The following is a 25,367-nucleotide window of genomic DNA, read 5'->3' on the forward strand; positions in this document are numbered from 1 at the left end:
GGTGGGGTGCTCTAGCTGAGCGAGCAACCTTGGGCTCAAGCCAGCTATGGTCATATCCATGATCCCACACTCAAACTGATGGCCTCGGGGCTTTGAACCTGGGTGCTCAGTGTCCCATGTCGATGCTCTATCCACTGTTCCACTGCTTGGTCAGGCACTTACAATCTCTTAATGAGCGTTCGTCTACCCACACCCTTGATGTTCTCTCCAGAACACACTTTCTCATTTTTTTTCAATAGGGACGACTGAGCATTTTCCTGAAAATCATCAGGTTCTTCAATTTACTCAGCCTCTTGTCTCCTGATTAGGCCCCCCAAATACCCCATCACTCACCTCACAGGCCCCCAATTACTCTAAAGACCCCCATCACTGGCCCCACAGACACCCATCACTACCCTATATATCCCAAACATTACCCCAGAGACCCCATGGAACACGCCCACAGACCCTCCCATTACCCTATATACCCTATCATTAACCCTTAAGACACCTACCACTTCCCACAGCAGCCTTTCATTTGCCCCATAGGCCGCCCATCGTTCACCTTACCTCTGTCAGTCACACCAGAGACCCCATCACTTTCCTCAACAAACCTCCCATTGTGTACCAAACAACCCATGACTCACCCCATAGACTTCCCCATCATGTATCAGACACCTATCATTGATCCCTTTGGCCTCTCATCCCTCACCCCACAGGACCCCAGTCACTCACCCTTTAAACTCCCCATAACTCATCACCTCACATATCCCTATCACATTCCACAGATCCCCATTACCCTGAAGATTTCCATCACACCCCACATCATAGCTCTTAACTCCACAGATTCCCATCATTCACCCCATAGATACCCCTCATCCTACAGATACCCCATCATTCATCTCACAGTCTCTGTCACTAATCTCATAGACTTTCAGTCATAACACAAATGGGGCCTGACCTGTGGTGGCACAGTGGATAAAGTGTTGGCCTGGAACACTGAGGTTGCCGGTTCAAAGCCCCAGGCTTGCCTGGTCAAGGCACATATGAGAGTTAGTGCTCCCTGCCCTTCTCCCGCCCCCCACCACCATCTCTCTAAATTGAGTAAGTAAAATCTTAAGTTTTTTTTTATTTATTCATTCTAGAGAGAAGAGTGAAAGAGACAGAAGTGGGGGAAGGATCAGGAATCATCAACTCCCATATGTGCCTTGACCAGGCAAGCCCAGGGTTTTGAACCGGCGACTTCAGCACTCCAGGTCGACACTTTATCCACTGCACCATGACAGGTCAGACAATAAATAAAATTAAAAACAAAAAATGAGGCTCTGGCTGGTTGGTTCAGTGGTAGAGCATTGGCCTGGTGTGTAGGAGTCCCAGGTTCGATTCCCGGCCAGGGCACACAGGAGAGGCACCCATCTGCTTCTCCACCCCTCCCCCTCTCCTTCCTCTCTGTCTCTCCCTTCCCCTCCCACAGCCAAGGCTCCATTGGAGCAAAGTTTGCCTGGGCACTGAGGATGGCTCTGTGGCCTCTGCCTCAGGCACTAGAATGGCTCTGGTTGCGACAGAGCAACGCCCCAGAGGGGCAGAACATCGGCCCCTGGTGGGCATGCTGGGTGGATCCCGGTCGGGCGCATGCAGGAGTCTGACTGCCTCCCCGTTTCCAGCTTCAGAAAAAATACCCCCCAAAAAAACAAAAAAAAACCGAATGGGTCCTTGAGGAATTTTGTTTGTTTGTTTGTTTTTTTTTTTATTCATTTTAGAAAGGAGAGAGAGAGGGAGAGAGAGAGAAGGAGGGAGGAGCAGGAAGCATCAACTCCCATATGTGCCTTGACCAGGCAAGCCCCGGGTTTCGAACCGGCGACCTCAGCATTTCCAGGTCGACGCTTTATCCACTGCGCCACCACAGGTCAGGCCTCCTTGAGGAATTTTGAAGAGATGACAAAGAATGAATAATAAAACTACAGGTACCTGTAGACTGGCTCCAGATGACTTTTGCAGAGTAAGACTCCAGTTCCAATTTTAGTTCTGCTTGAGCCTCCAATATAGCTTTTGAGAAATGCCTCACTATTGAGGCTGAAGCCCTGAGTTACTTCCTCACCTCATATGCATCACTTACCTCATCACTATTTAAGGCATGCTGGCCTTTTTGTTCTTCCTCAGACACGCCAGCACAGCCCCGCCATCCGTGCATTGCACTGTCTACTCTCTGTGCCACTTACTATCCCTTTGACCTTGAGCATGTTTCTTCCTGGACATCAGTGCTCTCATCTGTAAAATACAAGTAATAATAGTACCTACCTCATGGAGTTTTATGCATATTATATGAATTAATATATGTAGACTGTCTGGCAGACAACTTGCATTTGTTGAGTGAAAGAATAAATAAATGAAAGAAAAAGTTTTCCCCAGGACCATGGTAAGGACCTCCTTTTTTATCTCTTTGTTGCCATTATCTTTCCATCCAATGCTCTCTCCACAAGCAATACACACACACACATCTAAAACCTGTGCATTTGTGTCCTCAGGATAAACTCCAAGCTCCAGGCTAATGTTTTACTCATCCCATGCTATGATAATTTTTTAAAAATTATTTTTATTTATTCATTTTAGAGAAGAGGGAGAGAAAGAGAGAGAGAGAGAGAGAGAGAGAGAAGGAGGGAGGAGCAGGAAGCATCAACTCCCATATGTGCCTTGATTGGGCAAGCCCAGAGTTTTGAACCGGTGACCTCAGCATTCCAGGTTGATGCTTGATCCACTGCGCCACCACAGGTCAGGCCAATGCTATGATAATTGTAATGAAAAGCAGGCTCAAACTGTTTGTTTCTACCTAAGTGAAGTAAGACAATCAGAAGAAGACAAGTACCATATGATTTCACTTATATGTGGAATCCAAGGAACAAAATAAACCAACAAATAAAACAGAAACAGACTCATAGTTACAGAGAACAGATTGACAGCTGTCAGAGGGGAAGGGGGTTGGAGGTTGGGTGAAAAAGGTGATTACAAAAGGGAAAGGGGCTAGGGGAGGTAAAAGAGAGTAATGGGGGGATAAATGGTGACAAAAGAAGACTTGACTTGGGTTGGTGAACACAGTGTGATGAATAGATGATGGATTATAGAATTATATACCTGAAACCTATATAATTTTATTAACCAATGTCACCCCAGTAAATCCAATTTCAAAAAAAAATCCAGCAGTGCCATTAGAAGCATTTTTGGCCTGACCAGGCAGTAATGCAGTGGATAGAGCATTGGACTGGGACACAGAGGACCCAGGTTCGAAACGCCAAGGTCGCCGGCTTGAGCATGGGCTCATCCAGCTTGAGTGTAGGCTCACCAGCTTGAGCATGGGGTCACTGGGTTGAGTGTGGGATCATAGACGTGACCCCATGGTCGCTGGCTTGAGCCCAAGGGTCACTGGCTTGAAGCCCAAGTTGCTGGCTTGAGCCCAAAGTCACTGACTTGAGAAGGGGTCACTCCATCTGCTGTAGCTCCCCAGTCAAGACACATATGAGAAAGCGATCAATGAACAACTAAGCAGCCACAAGGAAGAATTGATGGTTCTCATCTATCTCTATTTCTGTCTGTCCCTATCTGTACTTCTCTCTGTCTCTCTCTCTGTGTCTGTCTCTGTCACAAAAAAAGAAGCATTTTTTTACTCTAGCATATGGGGCAAGAAAAATCTGCCAATAAACCTCTTCTGTCTTTCAAAAAAGTTCCCCATTATTTATACATTCCAGAAAATGTAAGATGTCAATTTAATATTACTACGAAGGCAACAGATTACTTTAAAAGAGACCAAAATAGAATTGTAGTCTTCTTTAAAAAGCTAATGTTAACCGTAGCAACCATACAACACTGCAACAGTAGCTGAAGTCCAGGCACCTTACAGGACTCCTTTCTTAGAAATTTCATTTTAAGAGACTCTCTCCTTCGCCCTTGCCGGTTGGCTCAGCGGTAGAGCGTCGGCCTGGCGTGCAGGAGTCCCGGGTTCGATTCCCGGCCAGGGCACACAGGAGAGGCGCCCATCTGCTTCTCCACTCCTCCCCTTCTCCTTCCTCTCTGTCTCTCTCTTCCCCTCCCGCAGCCGAGGCTCCATTGGAGCAAAGATGGCCCTGGCGCTGGGGATGGCTCTGTGGCCTCTGCCTCAGGCGCTAGAATGGCTCTGGATGCAACAGAGCGACGCCCCAGAGGGTCAGAACATCGCCCCCTGGTGGGCATGCCGGGTGGATCCCGGTCGGGCGCATGCGGGAGTCTGTCTGCCTCCCTGTTTCCAGCTTCGGAAAAATGAAAAAGAAAAAAAAAGAGAGAGAGAGAGAGACTCTCTCCTTCTATGGAGCATGCCCAGATCCTTTCCCAACCCCCTCTTCTTCCTTCCAGGCATGTTACCTTTACCCTTCTCCTAATCTCCAAAGGCCCCTTGTTTTGCCTCTGTAACTTGTTTCCTGAACCCATGTCTCCTACCGCTCACTTCTACTTCTGTGACTTTCTAACTGTAAGACTTTCTCTTACAGTTAATATTTTTCTAAGATTTTATTTACTGATTTTAGAGACAGGGTGGGGGAAGAAGGAGCAAGAAGCATCAACTCTTAGTTGCTTCACCTTAGTTGGTCATTGATTGCTTCTCCTTTGTGCCTTGACCGCACAACCTGGGTTTTCAAACTGGTGACCTCAGCGTTCCAGGTCGATAATCTATCCACTGTGCCACGACAGGCCAAGCAACTTTCTCTTATAGTTTAGAAAAAAATTACGTTTAAAGAAAAAGAAAAAAATTAAAAACCTACAAAAAAACAACAAAAAAAAGAAATTACATTTGCAAGGGCAGTCTGTATTTTGTCCAAACTATAAGAATGTTGTGCAATGAAGTAAGGAGAATGCGTTTTTGCATTTTTCCATATATAAAATTTCTCAGAGGAGTTTAAGAAATAAATGTTCAGTTGTTCGGCTGATACTTAAGTGGACACACACCATTTAATAACAGTACCGACCTCAACATGCTATCCTTGAGGATTAAATAAAACGAAGGCAAACTTTAAAAAGCTAGGACATCCTGAGGCTTTTTTGCAAATTATCTATTGAAGTATAACATGCGAACAAATTACAAAACTTTTCAATGTACAGATCCAAGAATTTTCACAGTGTGTAAACTATTTTTAAAAATATTCTGGGGAGGCTGACCAGGCGGTGGCACAGTGGATAGAGCATCGGACTGGGATGCGGGGGACCCAGGTTCGAGACCCCGACGTCGCCAGCTTGAGCACGGGTTCATCTGGTTTGAGCAAAGTTCACCAGCTTGGACCCAAGGTCGCTGGCCTGAACAAGGGGTTACTCGGTCTGCTGAAGGCCCACAGTCAAGGCACATATGAGAAAGCAATTAATAAACAACTAAGGTGTCCTAACGAAGAACTGATGATTGATGCTTCTAATCTCTCTCCGTTCCTTTCTGTCTGTCCCTATCTATCCCTCTCTCTGACTCTGTCTCTGTAAAAAAAATAATAAAAATAAAATATTCTGGGAAAAGGGTTATTTTTTCGTTCAGTGGGTTCATTTGAAAAAAGGACCAAAGTATTTGAAATAGGTGACATCGTTTGTAAGCAAAGACAAGAGGTAACTTGAAATGACTGTAGGCGGTCCTTGAAATCATCGCGCATCAGCTGTCTTTCCCCGCCCAGTTCTTTCGCTCTGATAGGTCATCCTCTAACTAACTAGATGAATCCGGAAGTAAACTGCCCAAACAATCAAACCTCTGACAAGGGCAAGTGGGACCTCAGTAAGCGCCTGCGCACTGGCTGAATTGAGGCACAATGTCTAGCGTTGGGGGGCGGGACTCCTGGCAACCATACTCTATGCGCACGCGCAAACACCTCTTTTACTCTGCCAGGTGGGAGGGGCGGGGGAGGCGGGGGAGGGGGTGTGTGTGCTATGGTCGCGCAGTGCCCTCTGCGCCTGCGCCAGGGCGCGAGGTGGGGCTGCGGGAGCTCGCACTTTGGAGTGCGCGCAGGAGTAGGGGGACAGCTGTCACCCGTCACCCTAAGGCGGGTGGCGGCGGGATGGCGACAACCTCTGGGTCCTCGGACTTGGTTGGCTCTGGAGCGCCCCCGCCTGGCGGGGGAACCCAAGGGGCGGCGGCTGAGGAGGAGGAGCGAGAGGTGGTACGGGTCCGAGTCAAGGTGAGGTTGGCTGCGCTCAACCATTCTGCCTGAGCTCCCAGTGGAGAAGGCAGTGACTGTCCTAGGATGGAGGGCGGGACCTGAGAATTAGGGTGTTACCTGAAGGGCTAGGCTTGAGGGCCTAGTGATGGTGGCAGGGCGTGGAGTAGACAGGACCTGGGAATGCGGGAGCAGAGCTGGAAGGCGTGGAGACTGCAAGTGGAGGGGTAGGAGCCTATGGAATGGATGGGTGGAGATAATGGGTAGAGAAGAGGGACTATAGGGATGGAGAAAGGGTCTTAATTAATTGAGGAGTGGGACCCTGAAGAATGGGGAGTTGCTGTCTGAAAAGGAAGCGCTGAAGTCGGTTAACATGTGTTGAGAATGCACTTTAGTGTCCCCACCTGGATAAGCTGACATATTCGTGTATTCGTGGGGGAGACAAACAGCTAAGTAAATGAGATGCTTCGGACACTGGTGAATGTCATGAGAAAATAATGAAAAAGTTTCTGTTACTTTTGCTAAGGTTGTACAAGGAAATCCCCAGAGAGGTATTGAAGATGCAGCAACCTGAATTATAAGAAGTCACCAGGTACCTGTCAGGGATGTTGAGTGTTCTAGGCAGAGGGAACAGCAAAGGCAAAGGCTGGGAAGTGTGGATGAACTTTGTACATGCCTTTAGGTCCCTGTATTGCTGGAGCTGAGAGGGTGACAGGAAGAGTGAATGAAGGTGAGTCAGGGGGAGAGAGGGGCAGATGGTGAAGGGTCTTTGGTGTGTAGTCTGGGTAAGAAAGCTGTTGCACTATTTCCAGCAAGCAGTGATGGTGGCTCGGAATAGGGTGGTAGCACTGGTGGTGCTGAGAAAAGAGTAGATTCTGGAGAGAAGTAAACAGATCACTTCAGTGTCCTAGAGGAAGCTCTAAGGTAGATGTTTGGTGGTTCAGAAAAGAGATGATACTTGAGCTATCATCATTTGAAGAAGGTGGGAAGGGCCTTCCAGACAGGAGGATCAGCACAATCAAAGGCCTGAAGCCAGGATGTGTTCAAAGTAACTTACAGAAGTTTGGTAGTGTCGAGAGTGTGAAGTACAAAAAAGCTGACGGGAGAGAGGCTGGCTAGGGTCCTATAGGCCCACCTGTTGGGGACCCTTTGAAGATATTTAAGCAGAGGGGTGCTGTAGCTCGATGTGTTAGATTGGTTGCAGCATGGAGCACTGATTTAGTAGAGGCCAGCCTGGACATGATGACCCTGGCAACCATGGTTGAAAGGATATAAAAGGAGGATTGGTACCTGGACTATTGCAGTAGACTCCTCCTCACTAGACCACTGCTTTCTCCCTTGCCCCACAGTCTGTTCTAAGCAGAGCTGCCAGAGGATCCTGTAAATCTCAAGTCAGACCACATCTTTCCTCTGCTCAGAACTCTCTCAATGTTCTTGACTCACTCAGAATAAAAACCAAAGTCCTCACCATCATCCTGAACGCCAACCTTGATCTGACCCTCACCACTTCCCTGACCTTGCTTCCTACTGCTCACTCCACTTCAGCGGGGTGATATGGCCCCTGATGGCCTACCCTGTGTCTTCTCTCCCTAGAAATGTGAGAGCTTCATGTCACCTGAGTTCCGCTCTTTTGCTGTTGACCCCCAGATCACCTCACTCGATGTGTTGCAGCACATCCTCATCCGAGCGTTTGACTTGAATGGGTGAGTAACGAGATGCTGGTGACCAACTAGTGAGTTGCCCACCTTAACAGTGGGTTTTAGGGGTTTTGGTTTTTTTCATTGCTGTTTGGTAGGTTTTTTATTTTCTGGTTTTATTATTATAAAAAATCCCACAGTGAATAGCCAAGTATGCGTATCTTGGAGTATCTAGACATAGGATAAATTCCTAGGAATGATACTGCTGGATTAAAGGGTATATGTTTTTTATTTCAATGGATGGTTCCAACATGTTCTCCAGATAGGTTTTACTAAGTTACAGTCTCAGCAGCATATAAAATTTCTGTTTCCCTCACAAACACGGGTTACTAGAATACACAGGAAAACTTGCCAACCTGATAGATGAAAATTGATGTTTCTTGAGGGCAGGTATGATGGTTATTTAGTTTTGTTTAGTTTTGTAGGAATACATGCACATGGTAACAAAGAGTACAAAAGTGATGGGTATTTAGGATGTGTCCATGGTTATAATTGTCATCACACATCATACTTCTTTGCATAGTTACACAAGTGTATCTGATGAACAAATTCCTACTTGTTATTTGATCTTTTTTGCATAAACATCTTTTGTTGTAAAAAATGACAGTCATACATATTGCTTTTTTTATGCAGTAAGAAGGCTGCTTTCTTTCCACTTCTATCCTTCAACTACCTTGTTACCCTCCGTAGAGGGTACCAAGATTTTACCAGTTTCCAATGTGGATACAAACAGGTGTGTGTCTGTTTCTGTATTTGTGTAATGAAGTAGAGATGAACAGTCTTCCCACAGTTCTTAGCACAATACCTAACACATAGTAAAAAATTGTCAATACCACCTACCTTTCCCCGATTCTTTTTTTTTTTTTTTTTTTTCATTTTTCTGAAGCTGGAAACAGGGAGAGACAGTCAGACAGACTCCCGCATGCGCCCGACCGGGATCCACCCGGCACGCCCACCAGGGGCGGTGCTCTGCCCGGGGCGATGCTCTGCCCATCCTGGGCGTCGCCATGTTGCGACCAGAGCCACTCTAGCGCCTGAGGCAGAGGCCACAGAGCCATGCCCAGCGCCCGGGCCATCTTTGCTCCAATGGAGCCTTGGCTGCGGGAGGGGAAGAGAGAGACAGTGAGGAAAGCGCGGCGGAGGGGTGGAGAAGCAAATGGGCGCTTCTCCTATGTGCCCTGGCCGGGAATCGAACCCGGGTCCTCCGCACGCTAGGCCGACGCTCTACCGCTGAGCCAACCGGCCAGGGCCCCCCCCCCCCCCCGATTCTTTTGGAAACCATCCCTGAGACCTCCAGGGCACTGGGGCACTGAGAGCTGCTGCACCTTCCATGTCCAGGAAGAAGAACTTTGCTATCAGCTACCTGGGCCGGGATCGGCTGGGGCAAGAAGCTTACCTCTCACTCCTGTCTGACTGGGACCTCAGCACAGCCTTCGCTACTGCCTCCAAACCTTACCTGCAGCTGCGTGTAGACATTCGGCCCACTGAGGACAGTGAGTACCCAGTGTCCTGGTGGACACTGCTCTGGGACTTACACTGTCCCCATAGGATGACTCCATACCTTGCAAAACACTCCCTCACAGTGGGGTAGGGAACAAGGTGGCCTAGTTCCAAATCCTGGCTTGGCCACTGGGCCTCAGTTTCTTTACCTGTAGAGATGATGGTGTCTTAGAGCTATTGGGAGTATTAAACAGGAAAATTTATGTAAAATACCTGTAATGCTCAAATTAGCTCTAATAATAATAATTATCATGTTTACTATTGTAGTATATAATCTAATAATATACAATTACACAATGCAATAATAGAGCTCTAGTATTGTATGTTTCAATTATAATATGTAAATATAACAGTGCTATTTATAATAATGGTAGTCATATTTATTCATAATTCATCCTGCACTCATATTCATTTGTTTGTACTCTTGCTCACTCATTCATTTGTTCCCTTGATTTCTCAGCTTTTTATTCTCTTTTCATATTTATTTTTATTTATTATTTTATTTTTTTTGTATTTTTCTGAAGTTGGAAACGGGGAGGCAGTCAGACAGACTCCCGCATACGCCCTACCGGGATCCACCCGGCACGCCCACCAGGGGGCGATGCTCTGCCCCTCCGGGGCGTCACTCTGTTGCAACCAGAGCCATTCTAACGCCTGAGGCAGAGGCCACAGAGCCATCCCCAGCGCCCGGGCCAACCTTGCTCCAATGGAGCCCTGGCTGCAGGAGGGGAAGAGAAGAGACAGAGAGGAAGGAGAGGGGGAGGGGTGGAGAAGCAGATGGACACCTCTTCTGTGTGCCCTGGCTGGGAATCGAACCCAGGACTCCCGCATGCCAGGCCAACGCTCTACCATTGAGCCAACCGGCCAGGGCCTCTTTATATTTAATCTCTCACTCTTTATTTTTTTTACAGAGCAAGCCAGACAGACAGACAGGAAGGGAAAGAGGACAAACATTGTAGTTGCATCACTATAGTTGTTCATTGATAGCTTTCTCATATGTGCCTTGACCAGGGGCTCCAGCCAAACCAGAGACCCCTTACTCAAGCCAGTGACCTTGGGCTTCAAGCCAGTGACCTTTTGGCTCAAGCCAGCGACCATGGGGTCATGTTTATGATCCCATGTTCATCCTGGCGACCCCATGCTCAAGCTGGTGCGCCTGTACTCAAGCCGGATAAGCCGGCACTCAGGCCAGTAACCCCAGGGTTTCAAACCTGGGTCTCCAGTGTCCCAGGTTGACGCTCCATCCACTGCACCACCACCTGGTCAGGCTATTCCCCTACTCTTGACTATGTTGGTCCCTCAGAGCACACAGATTCACCCCAAACTAATATATATATATACACAGAGAGAGCAAAATGTAGCAAAATTGTGAATAGTTAGGGGAACTGCCTATAGGTGAAGGATGTATGGATGTTCAGTGTATTCATCTTTTTAACTTTACTGTAGGTTTGAAATTTTTTTAAACAAAACTATGGAATGGAAGGCATGGTTCCCAGCCTCAGGGAACTCCTGTGGCCATTTAGGATTAATGAGGCATTTAATTGACATCATAATAACATATAAGTAGTTAACGTGTTAAACACTTGGGGCCATTTTACACACGTAATATTTATTCATTGGACTATCAAAGCAGTCCTATCAGGTAGGGCCGGTTTTATCCCCATATTATAGATAAGGAAACTGAGGCTCAGAAAGGGGGCAGAACTTGTCCATGTCACACAGACAGTAAGTAGGGGATCAGGATTTGAACCCAGGTGGGGGCTGAAATGACTCCCCAATCTTTGCTCTTAACCATTTGACTCTGCAAAATTTTGGTCTTGGCACCTGGCCAGGTGACTCAGTTAGGACATGGTCCTAATACATCAAGGTTGCAGCTTCGATCCCCAATTAGGGCACATACAAGAATCAACCAATGAATGCATAAATAAGTGGAAAAACAGATCAATGTTTTTTTTCTCTGTCTCTCCCCCTTCCTTTCTCTCTCTAAAATCAATAAAAATTTAAAAAATAATTTTGTGCTTTCAATTGGCAGCATTGAGGAAAAGAGACAAGACAGAGAGAGAGCAAAACAAGAGTCAGAGAAAGATGTTGACAAAGGTGGGCAAAGAGACAAATGGTGACACAGAAAGAGAGAAAGATGGTGACAAAGACAGGTAGCCAGATGCCTGACCAGGTGATAGCACAGTGGATAGGGCGTCAGACTGGGACACAGAGGACCCAGGTTCGAAACCCCAAGTAACTGGCTTGAGCGCGGGCTTACCAACTTGAGCACAGGGTCGCTGGCTTGAGCGTGGGATCGCAGACATGACTCCATGGTCACTGACTTGAGCCCAAAGGTTGCAGGATTGAAGCCCAAGGTTGCTGACTTGAGCAAGGGGTCACTTGCTCTGCTGGAGCCCCAGGTCAAGGCACATATGACAAAGCAATCAATGAACAACTAAGGAGACACAACAAAGGATTGATGCTTCTCATCTCTGTCCCTATCTGCCCCTTTCTCTATCTCTGTCACACACCCCCACACACACACAAAGACAGGTAGCCAGAGATACAGGAACCTCTGCCACTGAGTAGCCCTCTGTGCTTAGGTCCGTCACTTTACTAATTCCCCAAGCCTCGCTCTCCTCACCTGTAAAATAGACACGGTAGCGCTAACACATACATGAGGAAACCCCAACTGCGTAAGAACTGAAAGGAATGCAAATAAAGCAGGGAGACATTTATAAGTCATTTTTTAAAATAGAATGTTCTTTTCCTTCTGTTGTCTTATTTACAAGTCCCCGCATCTGCATAGGTTTGTTTCTAAATTCCTGATTCTCTAACATTGATCTCTGTAAATCATACGCCAATTCCATGTTATTTTAAACACATAGCTTAATGATATATTTAATGATTTCGATTTCCTTTTTAAAAATTTTTGTGCCTGACCTGTGGTGGCGCAGTGGATAAAGCGTCGACCTGGAAATGCTGAGGTCGCCGGTTCGAAACCCTGGGCTTGCCTGGTCAAGGCACATATGGGAGTTGATGCTTCCTGCTCCTCCCCCCTTCTCTCTCTCCTCTCTCTCTCTTCCCCTCTCTCTCTCCTTTCTAAAATGAATAAATAAATAAATAATTTAAAAAAAAATTTTGTTGAGCCAGGCCTAATGGCTCAGTTGATAAGAGCATCATCCCAAAACACAGGGGTTCCTGGTTTGATTCTGGTCACAGCACATACAGAAAGAGATCCATGTTTCTGTCTGTCTCTCTCCCTCTCTCTCCTTCTCTCTCCTTCTCTCTCTCTCTCTCCCCCCCTTTTCTCTAAAATAAATAAATAAAAAATTTTAAAATAGAAAAATAGTCTGACCTGTGATGGTACAGTGGATCATGCATTGACCTGGAACACTGAGGTTGCCGGTTTGAAACCCCGGGCTCGCCCGGTTAAGGCACATACAGGAAGCAACTACTATGACTTGATGCTTCCTGCTTCTCCCCCCACTTCCTCTCCCTTTCTCTCTCTCCTCTCTCTAAAAATTAATAAATAAAACAAAAAAACCCTAATAAAAATAAAAAATTTCTTAAATATTCTGTATACTCACTGTTCTTTTTATTTAATAGAATTAGCTTATTATTCCATTAACATTTGATTGGAGTTGCATAAAAGAAACTAAATTTTAATTACCTAGTGAATACATTCTTCTTATTATAAATGAAAAGCATTTCAAATAACGCTGAAGTCTCCTGGAACCACTATGCCTAATCTGAATCCCTGACTCCTTTGCCCTGCAGGAGCCACTGTGATTGGCTTGAATGTAACCTTACAGGCCCTTTACTTATTCACACCTGCCCATACACACACAGAAATTTGTCCCCATATACAGATACTTAAGTGTATTCATATTTGTATATATACGCAAGTAGTGTGAATGTAACATAAATGGTATCGTACTATACATTAATAAGTATCAGCCTGACCAGGTGGTGGCACAGTGGATAGGGCGTCGGACTGGGATGCAGAGGACCCAGGTTCGAGACTCCGAGGTCGCCAGCTTGAGCATGGGCTCATCTGGCTTGAGCAAAAAGCCCACCAGCTTGAACCCAAGGTCGCTGGCTCCAGTAAGGGGTTACTCGGTCTGCTGAAGGCCCGCAATCAAGGCACATATGAGAAAGCAATCAGTGAACAGCTAAGGTATTGCAATGCGCAATGAAAAACTAGTAATTGATGCTTCTCATCTCTCCGTTCCTGTCTGTCTGTCCCTGTCTATCCCTCTCTCTGACTCACTCTGTCTCTGTAAAAAAAAAAAAAAAAAGTATCCAATAGATGGAGGTTTAATTATAAATAATGCCTGACTAGGTGGTGGTGTAGTGGATAGAGCATTGGTCTGGGACACTGAGGACCCAGTTTCAAACCCAAAGATCACCCAATGGAGTGCGGGCTCACCACTGTGAGCGTGGGACCGCGGGCTTCAGCATGGGATCATACACACGACCTGTGCCTGTGAGCCCAAAAGTCACTGGATTAAGCCCAAGGTCACTAGCTTGAGCAAGGGGTCTCTGGCTTGGCTGGAGCCCCCCAGTCAAGGCACATATGAGAAGCAATCAATGAATAACTAATGTGACACAATTATAAGTTGATGCTCCTCATCTCTCTCCCTTCCTGTCTCTCTTTCTCTTTCTGCCCTGTTTTTTGTTGTTTTTTTTAAAATTCATTTTAGAGAGGAGAGATAGAGGGAGAGAGAGGAGAGAGAGACAGGGAGAGAGAAGGGGGGAGGAGCTAGAAGCATCAACTCCCATAAGTGCCTTGACCAGGCAAGCCCAGGGTTTCGAACGGCGACCTCAGCACTTCCGGTTCGACGCTTTATCCACTGCGCCACCACAGCTCAGGCTGATTTATATGCATTCTGTACATACAGCTATCTTTTTATGATTTATGAGTTTCTCCTCTTACTTTGGAACATCTTCCCCATCCACAAGTTTATATAAGTATTCTCCTATATCAACGACTATGCTGATTATTTTCTTTTTTATATATAAATCTCTACTCTGTCAACATTGTTATAAGTAGGCCCTGGCTGGGTAGCTTAGTTGGTTAGAGCATTGTCCCAGTATGCCAAGGTTGCCAGTTCAATTCCTGGTCAAGGCACATACAAGAATCAACCAGTGAATGCATAAATAAGTAAAGCAACAAACTGATGTTTCTCTCTCTCTTTCTCTAAAATCAAATTTAAAAAAATATTGTGATGGCCCTGGCCGGTTAGGTCAGTGGTAGAGCATCAGCCCTGTGTGTGGATGTCCCGGGTTCAATTTCCTGTCAAGGCACACTGGAGAAGCACTCATCTGCTTCTCCACCCTTCCCCCTCTCTTTTCTATCTCTCTTTAACCTTCCCGCAGCCAAGGCTCCATTGGAGCAAAGTTGGCCAAAGCACTGAGGATGGCTCCATGGCTTCTGCCTCAGGCGCTAGAATGGCTCCAGTTGCAACAGAGCAATGCCCCAGATGGGTAGAGAATTGCCCCCTAGTGGGCATGCCGGGAGGATCCCTGTCGGGCGCATGCAGGAGTCTCTCTGCCTCCCTGCTTCTCACTCCAGGAAACACACACACACACACACACACACACACACACACACACAGAAGACATTGTGATAAGTAGACAGAGCTTTTCTAAAAAATTTCAGGTTATACCAGAATCATTTTTTAAATAACCACTGATTTGAAATGCCACTTTTGTCAATACTGAGTTCCCATGTATACTTGGAATTTTTTCTTTTCTTTTTTTTTATGATAATGACCTCATTTTATTTTTATTTATTTTTTACAGAGACAGGGAGAGAGTAAGAGAGAGAGAGAGATAAGGACAGACAGGAACAGAGAGAAATGAGAAGCATTAATCATCAGTTTTTCGTTGCAACTCCTTAGTTGTTCATTGATTACTTTCTCATATGTGCCTTGACCGCGGGCCTTCAGCAGACCGAGTAACCCCTTGCTCAAGCCAGCGACCTTGGGTCCAAACTGGTGAGCTTTGCTCAAACCAGATGAGCCCACGCTCAAGCTGGCGACCTCAAGGTCTCGAACCTGAGTCTTCCGCATCTCAGTCCGACACTCTATCCGCTGCGCCACCGCCTGGTCAGGCTGGAATTATTTCTGAGCATTCTATTGCATTCCACCAATTGGCTCTGTTTGTTTATTGCTTTGCTAACATCGTATTTTTATCACAGTGCTTTTGTGGTAAATTTTAATAAGGCAAGCATTGCCATACTCCTACTATTCTTTTTCTTAACTATACTTTTTGTGTATGTGTGTGTGTGTGTGACAGACAGAGGGACAGATAGGGACAGACAGACAGGAAGGGAGAGAGATGAGAAGCTTCAGTTCTTTGTTGCAGCACCCTACTTGTTCATTGTTTACTCATATGTGCCTTGACCGTGGGCCTTCAGCAGACCGAGTGACCCCTTGCTCAAGCCAGCGACCTTGGGCTCAAGCTGGTGAGCCTTGCTCGAACCAGATGAGCCTGCGCTCAAGCTGGTGACCTCGGGGTCTCGAACCTGAGTCTTCCGCATCCCAGTCCGACACTCTATCCACTGCACCACCGCCTGGTCAGACTCTTAACTATTCTTAAATGTGAATTCTTTCATATGAACCTTAAAATAATTTTATCCAGTTCCAGGGAAAAAAATCATTAGATTTCTGATTGGCATTACACAGCATTTTTTTGTTTATTAAGTGAGAGAGGTGGGGAGGCAGAGTGACAGACTCCTGCATGCAGCCCAACTGGGATCCACTTGGCAAGCCCCCTACTGTGCAATGCTCTGCCTGTCTGGGGCCATTGCTCAGCAACTGAGCTGTTTTAGTGCCTGAAGCAAGGCCATGGAGTCATTCTTAGCACCCAAGGCCAACTTGATCAAACCAATCGAGCCATGGCTGTAGGAGGAGAATAGAAAGAGAGAAAAGGGAAAGAGAAGAGGTAGAGAAGTAGATGGTTGCTTCTTCTGTGTACCCTGACCGGGAATCGAACCTGGGACTTCCATACACTGGGCTGACACTCTACCACTGAGCCAATCTGCCAGGGCCTACACAGCATTTTTTAAAATTGAGTTTATTGGGGTGACATTGGTTAACAAAATTACACAGGTTTCAGGTGTACAGTCATCCCTGGCAATATAGCAGTTCACCTTTCATGGTCTCACTGTATCGTGGATTTTATTTTTTTGTTTGTTTTGTTTTTTTGTATTTTTCTGAAGCTAGAAACGGGGAGAGACAGTCAGACAGACTCAAACATACGTCTGACCAGGATCCACCCGGCACGCCCACCAGGGGCTACGCTCTGCCCACCAGGGGGCGATGCTCTGCCCCTCCGGGGCGTCGCTCTGCCGTGACCAGAGCCACTCTAGCGCCTGGGGCAGAGGCCAAGGAGCCATCCCCAGTGCCCGGGCCATCTTTGCTCCAATGGAGCCTCCGCTGCGGGAGGGGAAGAGAGAGACAGAGAGGAAGGAGAGGGGGAGGGGTGGAGAAGCAATTGGGCACTTCTCCTGTGTGCTCTGGCCGGGAATCGAACCTGGGACTTCTGCACGCCAGGCCAACGCTCTACCACTGAGCCAACCAGCCAGGGCCTTGTATCGCGGATTTTAAATTGTATATATCTAATTTTGTATCGCAGATTTTTCGCTATATTGTGGGATTTTGCAGTATATAGGTATTTTTATATATTTATTATTTTAATTATTTTTGCAGTAAAATAAGCATTTTCTAGCCTAAAAAATTGAAAATAATATATAAAACAAAAAATATTAATTAAAACATTAAAAGAATATTAAATTGAAATAAAATCCATAGCATACAGCAGATGAGTAGACAGAGACTCACACGTATGTAAAATACATATCAAGTGTTAATAAGAGTGTGGGAAAGGTTAATATCAGTGTGGGGAGGGTTTATAAGAGTGTGGGGAGGGTTTATAAAGCCTTAAAATATATATAAATAATTAAATATAAGGTCGCTACTTCTCGGATTTTCTCCTATTGCAGGAGGTTCTGGAACCTAACCGCGCAATAGACAAGGGAACACTACTATTCCAAATCCATCATCTGTACACTAGACTGTGCGTTCACCAACCAAGTACACAGCCTTTATATATTAATTTAGGGTTTGGGAAGCTTGATAATCTTATGATAAGGAAATGTAGTACGGATAGCATATATTGTGTAATACCACAAGCAGAGCCTGGGGCAACACCCCATATTGCAACATTTGGGTGTTTCTTCAGGGAAATGTGTACATATTCACACTTAGTGGGTTACATAAAAACTATATATAGTCTCATGTCAGTTTAGATCAGGTTTTGCCACTAGATGAGTTTGTGCTTGTAGAAATCCTTTACTCATTTTATTAATGGGTTTTTCTTTTTGAAATCAATATAGAATGTCTCTTTTCCTGTAATGTTTTTGGCCTTGAATGTTTTTTTTTTTTTAAGGACTTTATTAATTTTTCAGAGAGGAGAGAGAGAGAGGGAAAGAGGAACAGAGAGTGAGAGAGAGAAGGGGAAGGAGCAAGAAGCATCAATTCCCATATGTGCCTTGATCAGGCAAGTACAGGGTTTCGAACCGGCAACCTCAGTGTTCCAGGTCGACACTTTATCCACTGTGCCACCACAGGTCAGGCTGGCCTTGAATGTTTTTTCTGTAATTCACATTGCTGGTCTTGCTTTCTGTTTGTGTTTGCCAGGTATACCTTCAGGTTTCTTCAGTTTTCATCCTTTCTTTGTCACTGAATTTTAAGTAGATCTCTCATAAAAATCCCACAGCTGGCCCTGGCCAGGTAGCTCAGTTGATTGGAGCACCGTGCCAAGGTGCAGAGGTTGCCAGTTCGATCCTCGGTCAGGGCACATGCTGGAGCAGATCTGTGTTCTCTCTCGCTCGCTCTCTCTCCCTCCCCCCCCTCTCTCCCTCTCCCTTCCTCTCTCTCACTGAAATCAATCAATAAATAAAAAATCCCATAGCTGAATTTATGCTTTTTCACACAATTGACAGTACAATCTTTAAACTGCTTTTCCCCTCCAGTGTTTCCCACCGTCCCTGGCCCTTGAAATGGAAGCTTCGGAACACTTCTAATTTTAATTCTTCTTCTGGTCCCTAACCCTTAACTCCTGGGTTTTGCTTAGATGGTGGTTTTTGTTTCTTTTTAAATTCCAAGCTATCATTATCTTTTCTTTATAGTAGGTTGCTTATGTTTCAGGAATGCTAAAGTAACACTTAAGATTACAAACTCCCGCCTGACCTGTGGTGGCGCAGTGGATAAAGCGTCAACCTAGAAACACTGAGGTTGCCGGTTCAAAACCCTGGGCTTGCCTGGTCAAGGCACATATGGGAGTTGATGCTTCCTGCTCCTCCCCCTTCTCTCTCTCTCTCTCTCTCTCTCTCTCAATCTCTCTCTCTATCTATCTCCCCCCTCCTCTCTAAAATGAATAAATAAATAAAAAAAATTAAAAAAAAAAAGATTACAAACTCCCAATCACAGTGTCTCTGTCATTTTATGTATAACTATATATGTTACAAACTTGTGGCCTGTCACCATTTACCCATTCTCTGCCTTCCCTACTTTGAGCCCTTATAGTCATTCAGCAGTTGTTTCCTTCGAGAACTTCTTTGTTCTCTTCCAATAAGGTACGTGGATTAGATGTACTCTAGTGACCAATAATGTCTTTCTTTGGCCACCGTAGAGATGTACCGTTTGCTGGGCATGGGGCCCCTGGAACTCAGGTCTCTCTTCTCAGTGCTCCACAGGTGCTCGGAGCCACTGTCTTCTTGCTTCTAGAGTTGTGGAACAGAAGTCCATCCTCATTCTGGCCTTCTTTCTGTTGTAAGCAGCCTGTTCCTTATCTTTGGAAGCTGACGAGAGTTTTTCTTCCTTCTTGGAATTTGCACATTTCACCGGCATCTGGATAGAGTTGGGGGAGGCCTGTTGTATGTGTTGTTTATTAAATAATCCTAAGACTCGATGAGCCATTTCTTCATCTCAGGGACATTCTCCTTCATGCCTGTGTGATAACTGTCTCCATCTGATCCCTTCGCTCCCCCTGCTTGTCCTAGTATTTATATCATATATTAGGCCTCCTGGACCTGCCCTCCAGGTCTCTGCTTTTTCACTTAATCATCAAGCTTTAGGTTTGTGCCTTGAAGGGGTTCTTCTTGGTCTTTCAGACCATTGGTTTGACCTTCCTCATTATACCTATTCTGGGTTTTTTAAATTGATTTTAGACAGAGAGGAAGGGAGAGAGACAGACAGACATCAGTTTGTTGTTTACTTATTTATGATTCATTTGTTGATTCTTGTGTTTGCCCTGACCTGGGATTGAACCTGCAACCTTTATGTTTCTGGACAATGCTCTAACCAACTGAGCTACTTGCCCAGGACTTAGCTGTTGTGCTTTCATGCTCTGATTAATGTTTTAGAAAGATCAATCTGGAAGCTGTTGGGAGAGACTAGAGAGGGGCAGAGGGGAAACAGGGACTGGCTAGGTGGCCGTTTCAGATGAGAGATGTGGTATGGCTCAGATGTGATGACAAGGTGGAAATGAGCGAAGAGGTGATACTGAAGTATGTTCTGCACACAGTAGCCACAGGCCTTAAAAACGGTTTGGCCCTGGGAGTTGAGAGAATGGGAAGCAGCAAGGATATCTCTCAGTACCTTAAGCAACTGAACAGATAGAGACCTGTTCCTCACATGAGGAACAGAGAAGGAGGTCGTGTCCAGAGTGGCTCTCTCCTCTTGGACCCCTTTGGTTTGCAGTGCAATGGGAGACATTTAAGGAGGGGCAGCGACATCCAAATGCAGCCTAGGGCCCTGGCCAGTTGGCTCAGCGGTAGAGTGTCGGCCTGGCGTGCAGGGGACCAGGGTTCTATTCCCGGCCAGGGCACATAGGAGAAGCGCCCATTTGCTTCTCCAACCCCACCCCCTCTCCTTCCTCTCTGTCTCTCTCTTCCCCTCCCGCAGCCGAGGCTCCATTGGAGCAAAGATGGCCCGGGCGCTGGGGATGGCTCCTTGGCCTCTGCCCCAGGCGCTAGAGTGGCTCTGGTCCTGGCAGAGCAACACCCCGGAGGGGCAGAGCATCGCCCCCTGGTGGGCAGAGCGTCGTGCCGGGTGGATCCCGGTTGGGCGCATGCAGGAGTCTGTCTGACTGTCTCTCCCCGTTTCCAGCTTCAGAAAAAAACAAACAAACAAACAAAAAAAAAAAAACAAAAAAAAAATGCAGCCTAGGATTTGCTTCCCCCACAGCTCTGAAGAAAAAAAGTGAACTCCATGAAAATGCTGCTTAGAGATGCCACTTACCTGCAAATGACAATGGATTAAACAAATCCAAGTTGATTTGTTTCATATAATAGAGTTTGAAAGCCACTAGATGTTGCTGTTGTTGGCTTAGCAGCTCTGTGGTGCCAGGGCTGACATCTCCTAAATCTCTCAACCTTACCTTTAGGTGGCCACTGCTGCCTTAGCCACCACATCACATTTGAGGTGGGAAGAAAGGATGTGAGGGGGTTTAAAGAAGAGAGAAGGGCCTGACCTGTGGTGGCGCAGTGGATAAAGCGTCGACCTGGAAATGCTGAGGTCGCCGGTTCGAAACCCTGGGCTTGCCTGGTCAAGGCACATATGGGAGTTGATGCTTCCAGCTCCTCCCCCCTGTCTCTCTCTCCTCTCTCTCTCTCTCTCCTCTCTAAAGTGAATAAATAAAAGTAAAAAAATAAAATAAAATAAAGAAGAGAGAAGGGCCTGATCTGTGGTGGAGCAGTGGATAAAGCATTTGACCTGGAATGCTGTATGCTCCAGGTTCTCCTGTGTGCTCTGGAGGCCATGGAGCCATCCTCAGTGCCCAGGCCTACTTTGCTCCAATGGAGCCTTGGCTGTGGGAGGGCAGGAGAGAGAAAGAGAGAGAGAGAGAGAGAGAGAGAGAGGAACCATTTTAACCATGGTTCCACTGGTTAAAATGTTACTATTAGAGTATGCCTAGCCATTTTGTAAGACAGTTACTTAATATAAAAGGCAGTTAGCCTGACCAGGCAGTGGTGCAGTGGATAGAGCGTCTGACTAGGATGTGGAGGACGCAGGTTCAAGACCCCGAGGTCACCAGCTTAAGTGCGGGTTCATCTGGTTTGAGCAAAAAGCTCACCAGCTTGGACCCAAGGTTGCTGGCTCGAGCAAGGGGTTACTCAGTCTGCTGTAACCCCCCGGTCAAGGCACATATGAGAAAATCAATCAATGAACAACTAAGGAACCGCAACAAAGAATTGATGTTTCTCATCTCTCTCCCTTCCTGTCTGTCTGTCCCTATCTGTTCCTCTTTCTCACACACACACACACACACACACACACACACACACACACACAACCAAAAAAGGCAGTTAATCTGGCCTGATGTGTGGTGGTGCAGTGGGTAAAGCGTTGACCTGGAATGCTGAGATCGCCGGTTCAAAACCCTGGGCTTGCCTGGTCAGGGCACATAGGGGAAACAACTACTACTGAGTAGCTGCTTCCTGCTCCTCCCCCTCTTTCTCATTCTCCCTCTCTTTCTCTCTCTCTCCCCCTCCCTCCAAAAGTCAATAAATAAAATCTTAAAAAAGAAAAAATGTCAGTCTAATAGAAAAGAATTATTTATGACTCTGTTTTTTACATGATTTTAGATCAATGTTTTGCAACCGCCAGTCTGCAGACCCGTCCGCTAGAAATTTTGTGCCGATCCATGAAAGAGTTAACCACCCTGATGTTTGTTTTGTTTTTTTTTTTGCATTTTTTTTTTTTATGAAGCTGGAAACAGGGAAAGACAGTCAGACAGACTCCCGCATGCGCCCGACTGGGATCCACCCGGCACGCCCACCAGGGGCGATGCTCTGCCCATCCTGGGCGTCGCCATGTTGCTACCAGAGCCACTCCAGCGCCTGAGGCAGAGGCCACAGAGCCATCCCCAGCGCCCGGGCCATCTTTGCTCCAATGGAGCCTTGGCTGCGGGAGGGGAAGAGAGAGACAGAGAGGAAGGCGCGGCGGAGGGGTGGAGAAGCAAATGGGCGCTTCTCCTGTGTGCCCTGGCCGGGAATCGAACCCGGGTCCTCCGCACGCTAGGCCGACGCTCTACCGCTGAGCCAACCAGCCAGGGCCCACCCTGATGTTTTATGAAGATTATAGACTTAGCAATCTTAGTCGAATTCGCTTGTGCTCAGGAAGATTTTTGCCTTAGCGGTCCCTGAGATAATTCTCCTATTATTACTGATCCCCAAGTGTGAAAAGGTTGAAAACCACTGATTTAGATGACATGGAAAGAGGGAGTGGGAGTCGCTCATGGCCTGGTGGTTGCCTAGCTTTGGTAGGAGAGGAACCTGGCCGTGAGCTGTGGGGTTCCCCTCCCCATTCTCATGTCGCTTCACTCTGTCTGTCTAGGCCCACTGCTGGAAGACTGGGACATAATCAGCCCCAAGGATGTCATCGGCTCCGACGTGCTGCTGGCTGAGAAACGGTCATCACTGACAACGGCCGCCCTGCCCTTCACACAGTCCATCCTCTCTCAGGTAGTTTCAGGGACCCCCGGGCCCAGCTCTGGTTGTAGGGCAGGGCCTACCTGGCTCCTCTGATTCTGAGCATGCTGATTGGCACCTGCCCCTAGCCTGCCCAGCTGACCGGTGGCTCCTTCCCTCCTTCACAGGTGGGCCGCACCTTGTCTAAGGTCCAGCAGGTGTTGAGCTGGTCATACGGGGAGGATGTCAAGCCCTTTAAGCCACCACTGAGTGATGCTGAGTTCCACACCTACCTGGACCATGAGGGCCAGCTCTCCCGCCCTGAGGAGCTGCGGCTGCGGATCTACCATGGTGGTGTTGAGCCCTCCCTGCGAAAGGTGAGCCTCCTCAGCCACTCATGGGATCCACCACTCCTGCAGTCGTGAGTATCTCATGAGACACGTGCGGTGGACCACACTGTCATGGGATGGTGTGGTGATGTCCCAGAGCAGTGAGCTCTTCTTCATGGGGGGCTAGGAGTCACAGCTGGGGAGGTGGATATTTCTGAAGGAGGACAAAGGTCCAGGGCAGGTGGGTTGGTGGTGACAGATATCCCCAGAGATGTGGCGGCTCATCTCTAGAACCTCAGCCTCATCCTTTTTGTCCCCCGCCAGGTGGTGTGGCGGTACCTGCTAAATGTGTATCCAGACGGGCTGACAGGCCGCGAACGGATGGACTACATGAAACGCAAGAGTCGGGAATACGAGCAGCTTAAGAGCGAATGGGCACAGCGAGCAAGCCCCGAGGACCTGGAGTTCATCCGCAGCACGGTCCTCAAGGATGTGCTGCGTACCGACCGGGCCCACCCCTACTATGCGGGGCCCGAGGACGGCCCGCACCTGCGAGCACTGCATGACCTGCTCACCACCTATGCCGTTACCCACCCACAAGTGTCCTACTGCCAGGGCATGAGTGACCTTGCCTCGCCCATCCTTGCTGTCATGGACCACGAGGGCCATGCCTTTGTCTGCTTTTGTGGCATCATGAAGCGCCTAGCTGCAAACTTCCATCCTGATGGCCGTGCCATGGCCACCAAGTTCGCCCACCTCAAGCTGCTGCTGCGACACGCTGACCCTGACTTCTACCAGTATCTTCAAGAAGCTGGTGCCGACGATCTCTTTTTCTGTTACCGCTGGCTGCTGCTCGAGCTCAAGCGCGAGTTCGCGTTCGATGATGCCCTCCGCATGCTTGAGGTCACCTGGAGTTCGCTGCCTCCCGATCCTCCTGAACATGAGGTAGAGCTTGTTGGACCCCCCAGCCAAGTGGCAGACACTGGCTTCGGTAGCCACAGGGGGCGGCCCATGCGACAGAGGCACATGTTGAGGCCTGCTGGTGGAGGAGGCAGTGCTTTTGAAGATGTAGTTGACCACTTGACCATGAGCAGCCAGGGGCCTAGTGGCGGGGGGCGTCTCCTGAGACAAGCCAGTCTGGATGACCTCCAACAACTCAGGGACAACACCAGCCCCAGGAGGGACGCTCTGGTCCAGCTTCCCCATCCAGCTGCCCTCATCAGCTCCAAGTCCCTCTCTGAGCCTTTGCTGAACTCAGACCCACTCCTCTCTTCCTCTTCCCGCCCTGATTCCCCATCCTCCTCATCTCTGCCATCCTCCCAGGAGGCCTCTCCTGCTGGTGATGTGGCTGCAGGATCCCCCTTGATGCCAGAGGTGGGCCCCCTACAAGACCCTGAGAATTCCCTGCCACACCCACACCCACTGGGCCTGCCCCCACCCCAAGAGTTTGGCCGGGGGAACCCATTCATGCTCTTCCTCTGCCTCGCCATCCTGCTGGAGCACCGTGACCACATCATGCGCAACGGGCTGGATTACAACGAGCTGGCCATGCACTTTGACCGCCTTGTGCGGAAACACCACCTGGGGCGTGTCCTACGCCGGGCCAAGGCTCTCTTTGCCGATTACCTGCAGTCCGAGGTGTGGGACTCAGAGGAGGGAGCTGAGGCCACAGCCCCATCTTGATCAGGCTCCCAGCCCACCATCAGCCCCACCAGATCTCCATTCTTTGCCATGAGGGTTTTCACATGAGACCCTACCACCCCGCTTGCCGTAGACCTGGAGTATGGAACCCTCTCTCTGCAGGTCTAAGAGTATGGGGCTCTGCTTCAGCACTGTCTCATGAGGCTACAACCTCTTCTGTTTTTCTTGCTTTGTTTTTAACAACTGTACTTTGCACACTGTGGTCTGTTTATTCCTCAGCCTTCTTTCTGGTTTTTTTGTTGTTGTTGTACAATATAGATGTGGTCCCCAGGGGCTCTTTACCTAATGGAGCTGACTTCACTTGGGAGGGTGGGACATACAGTGCCTTCTTCCCCACTGGTGGGAGACTGGATACTGAAAATTGGTTCTAAAAGATGAGCCCAGGTGGAGGACTACTTGAGGAAGCCGTGCAGCTGCTGTGTGGTACATCTGTGTACCTGTAAGCATTTGAGTTATAGCTGTCAACATATGTTTTCAGGACAGGCCCCTGAATGAGGACAGAGAGATCCTGACTTAAAAAGGGCAAGGTTCACCACAAAGACTGGCC

General features: G+C 47.6%; 1 protein-coding gene across 2 annotated transcripts; it reads left to right on the forward strand.

Moving 5' to 3' along the window:
• The first annotated feature begins 5,911 nt into the window (after nucleotides 1-5,911).
• On the forward strand, nucleotides 5,912-25,106 carry TBC1D25 (TBC1 domain family member 25). 2 transcript variants are annotated; one of them, XM_066249531.1, is made up of 6 exons: nucleotides 5,912-6,149; nucleotides 7,722-7,831; nucleotides 9,164-9,318; nucleotides 22,717-22,844; nucleotides 22,979-23,167; nucleotides 23,444-25,106. In XM_066249531.1, exons 1-6 carry the CDS (start codon nucleotides 6,030-6,032, stop codon nucleotides 24,800-24,802), a joined length of 2,061 nt encoding a protein of 686 aa, XP_066105628.1. In that variant the 5' UTR covers nucleotides 5,912-6,029; the 3' UTR covers nucleotides 24,803-25,106. The 2 variants fall into 2 exon arrangements, with proteins under 2 accessions (XP_066105628.1, XP_066105629.1); XM_066249532.1 differs by lacking the exon at nucleotides 5,912-6,149 and adding an exon at nucleotides 6,659-6,720.
• The last annotated feature ends 261 nt before the right edge of the window (nucleotides 25,107-25,367 follow it).

This window comes from Saccopteryx bilineata, chromosome X, assembly GCF_036850765.1.
Source record: "Saccopteryx bilineata isolate mSacBil1 chromosome X, mSacBil1_pri_phased_curated, whole genome shotgun sequence".
NCBI lineage: Eukaryota > Metazoa > Chordata > Mammalia > Chiroptera > Emballonuridae > Saccopteryx > Saccopteryx bilineata.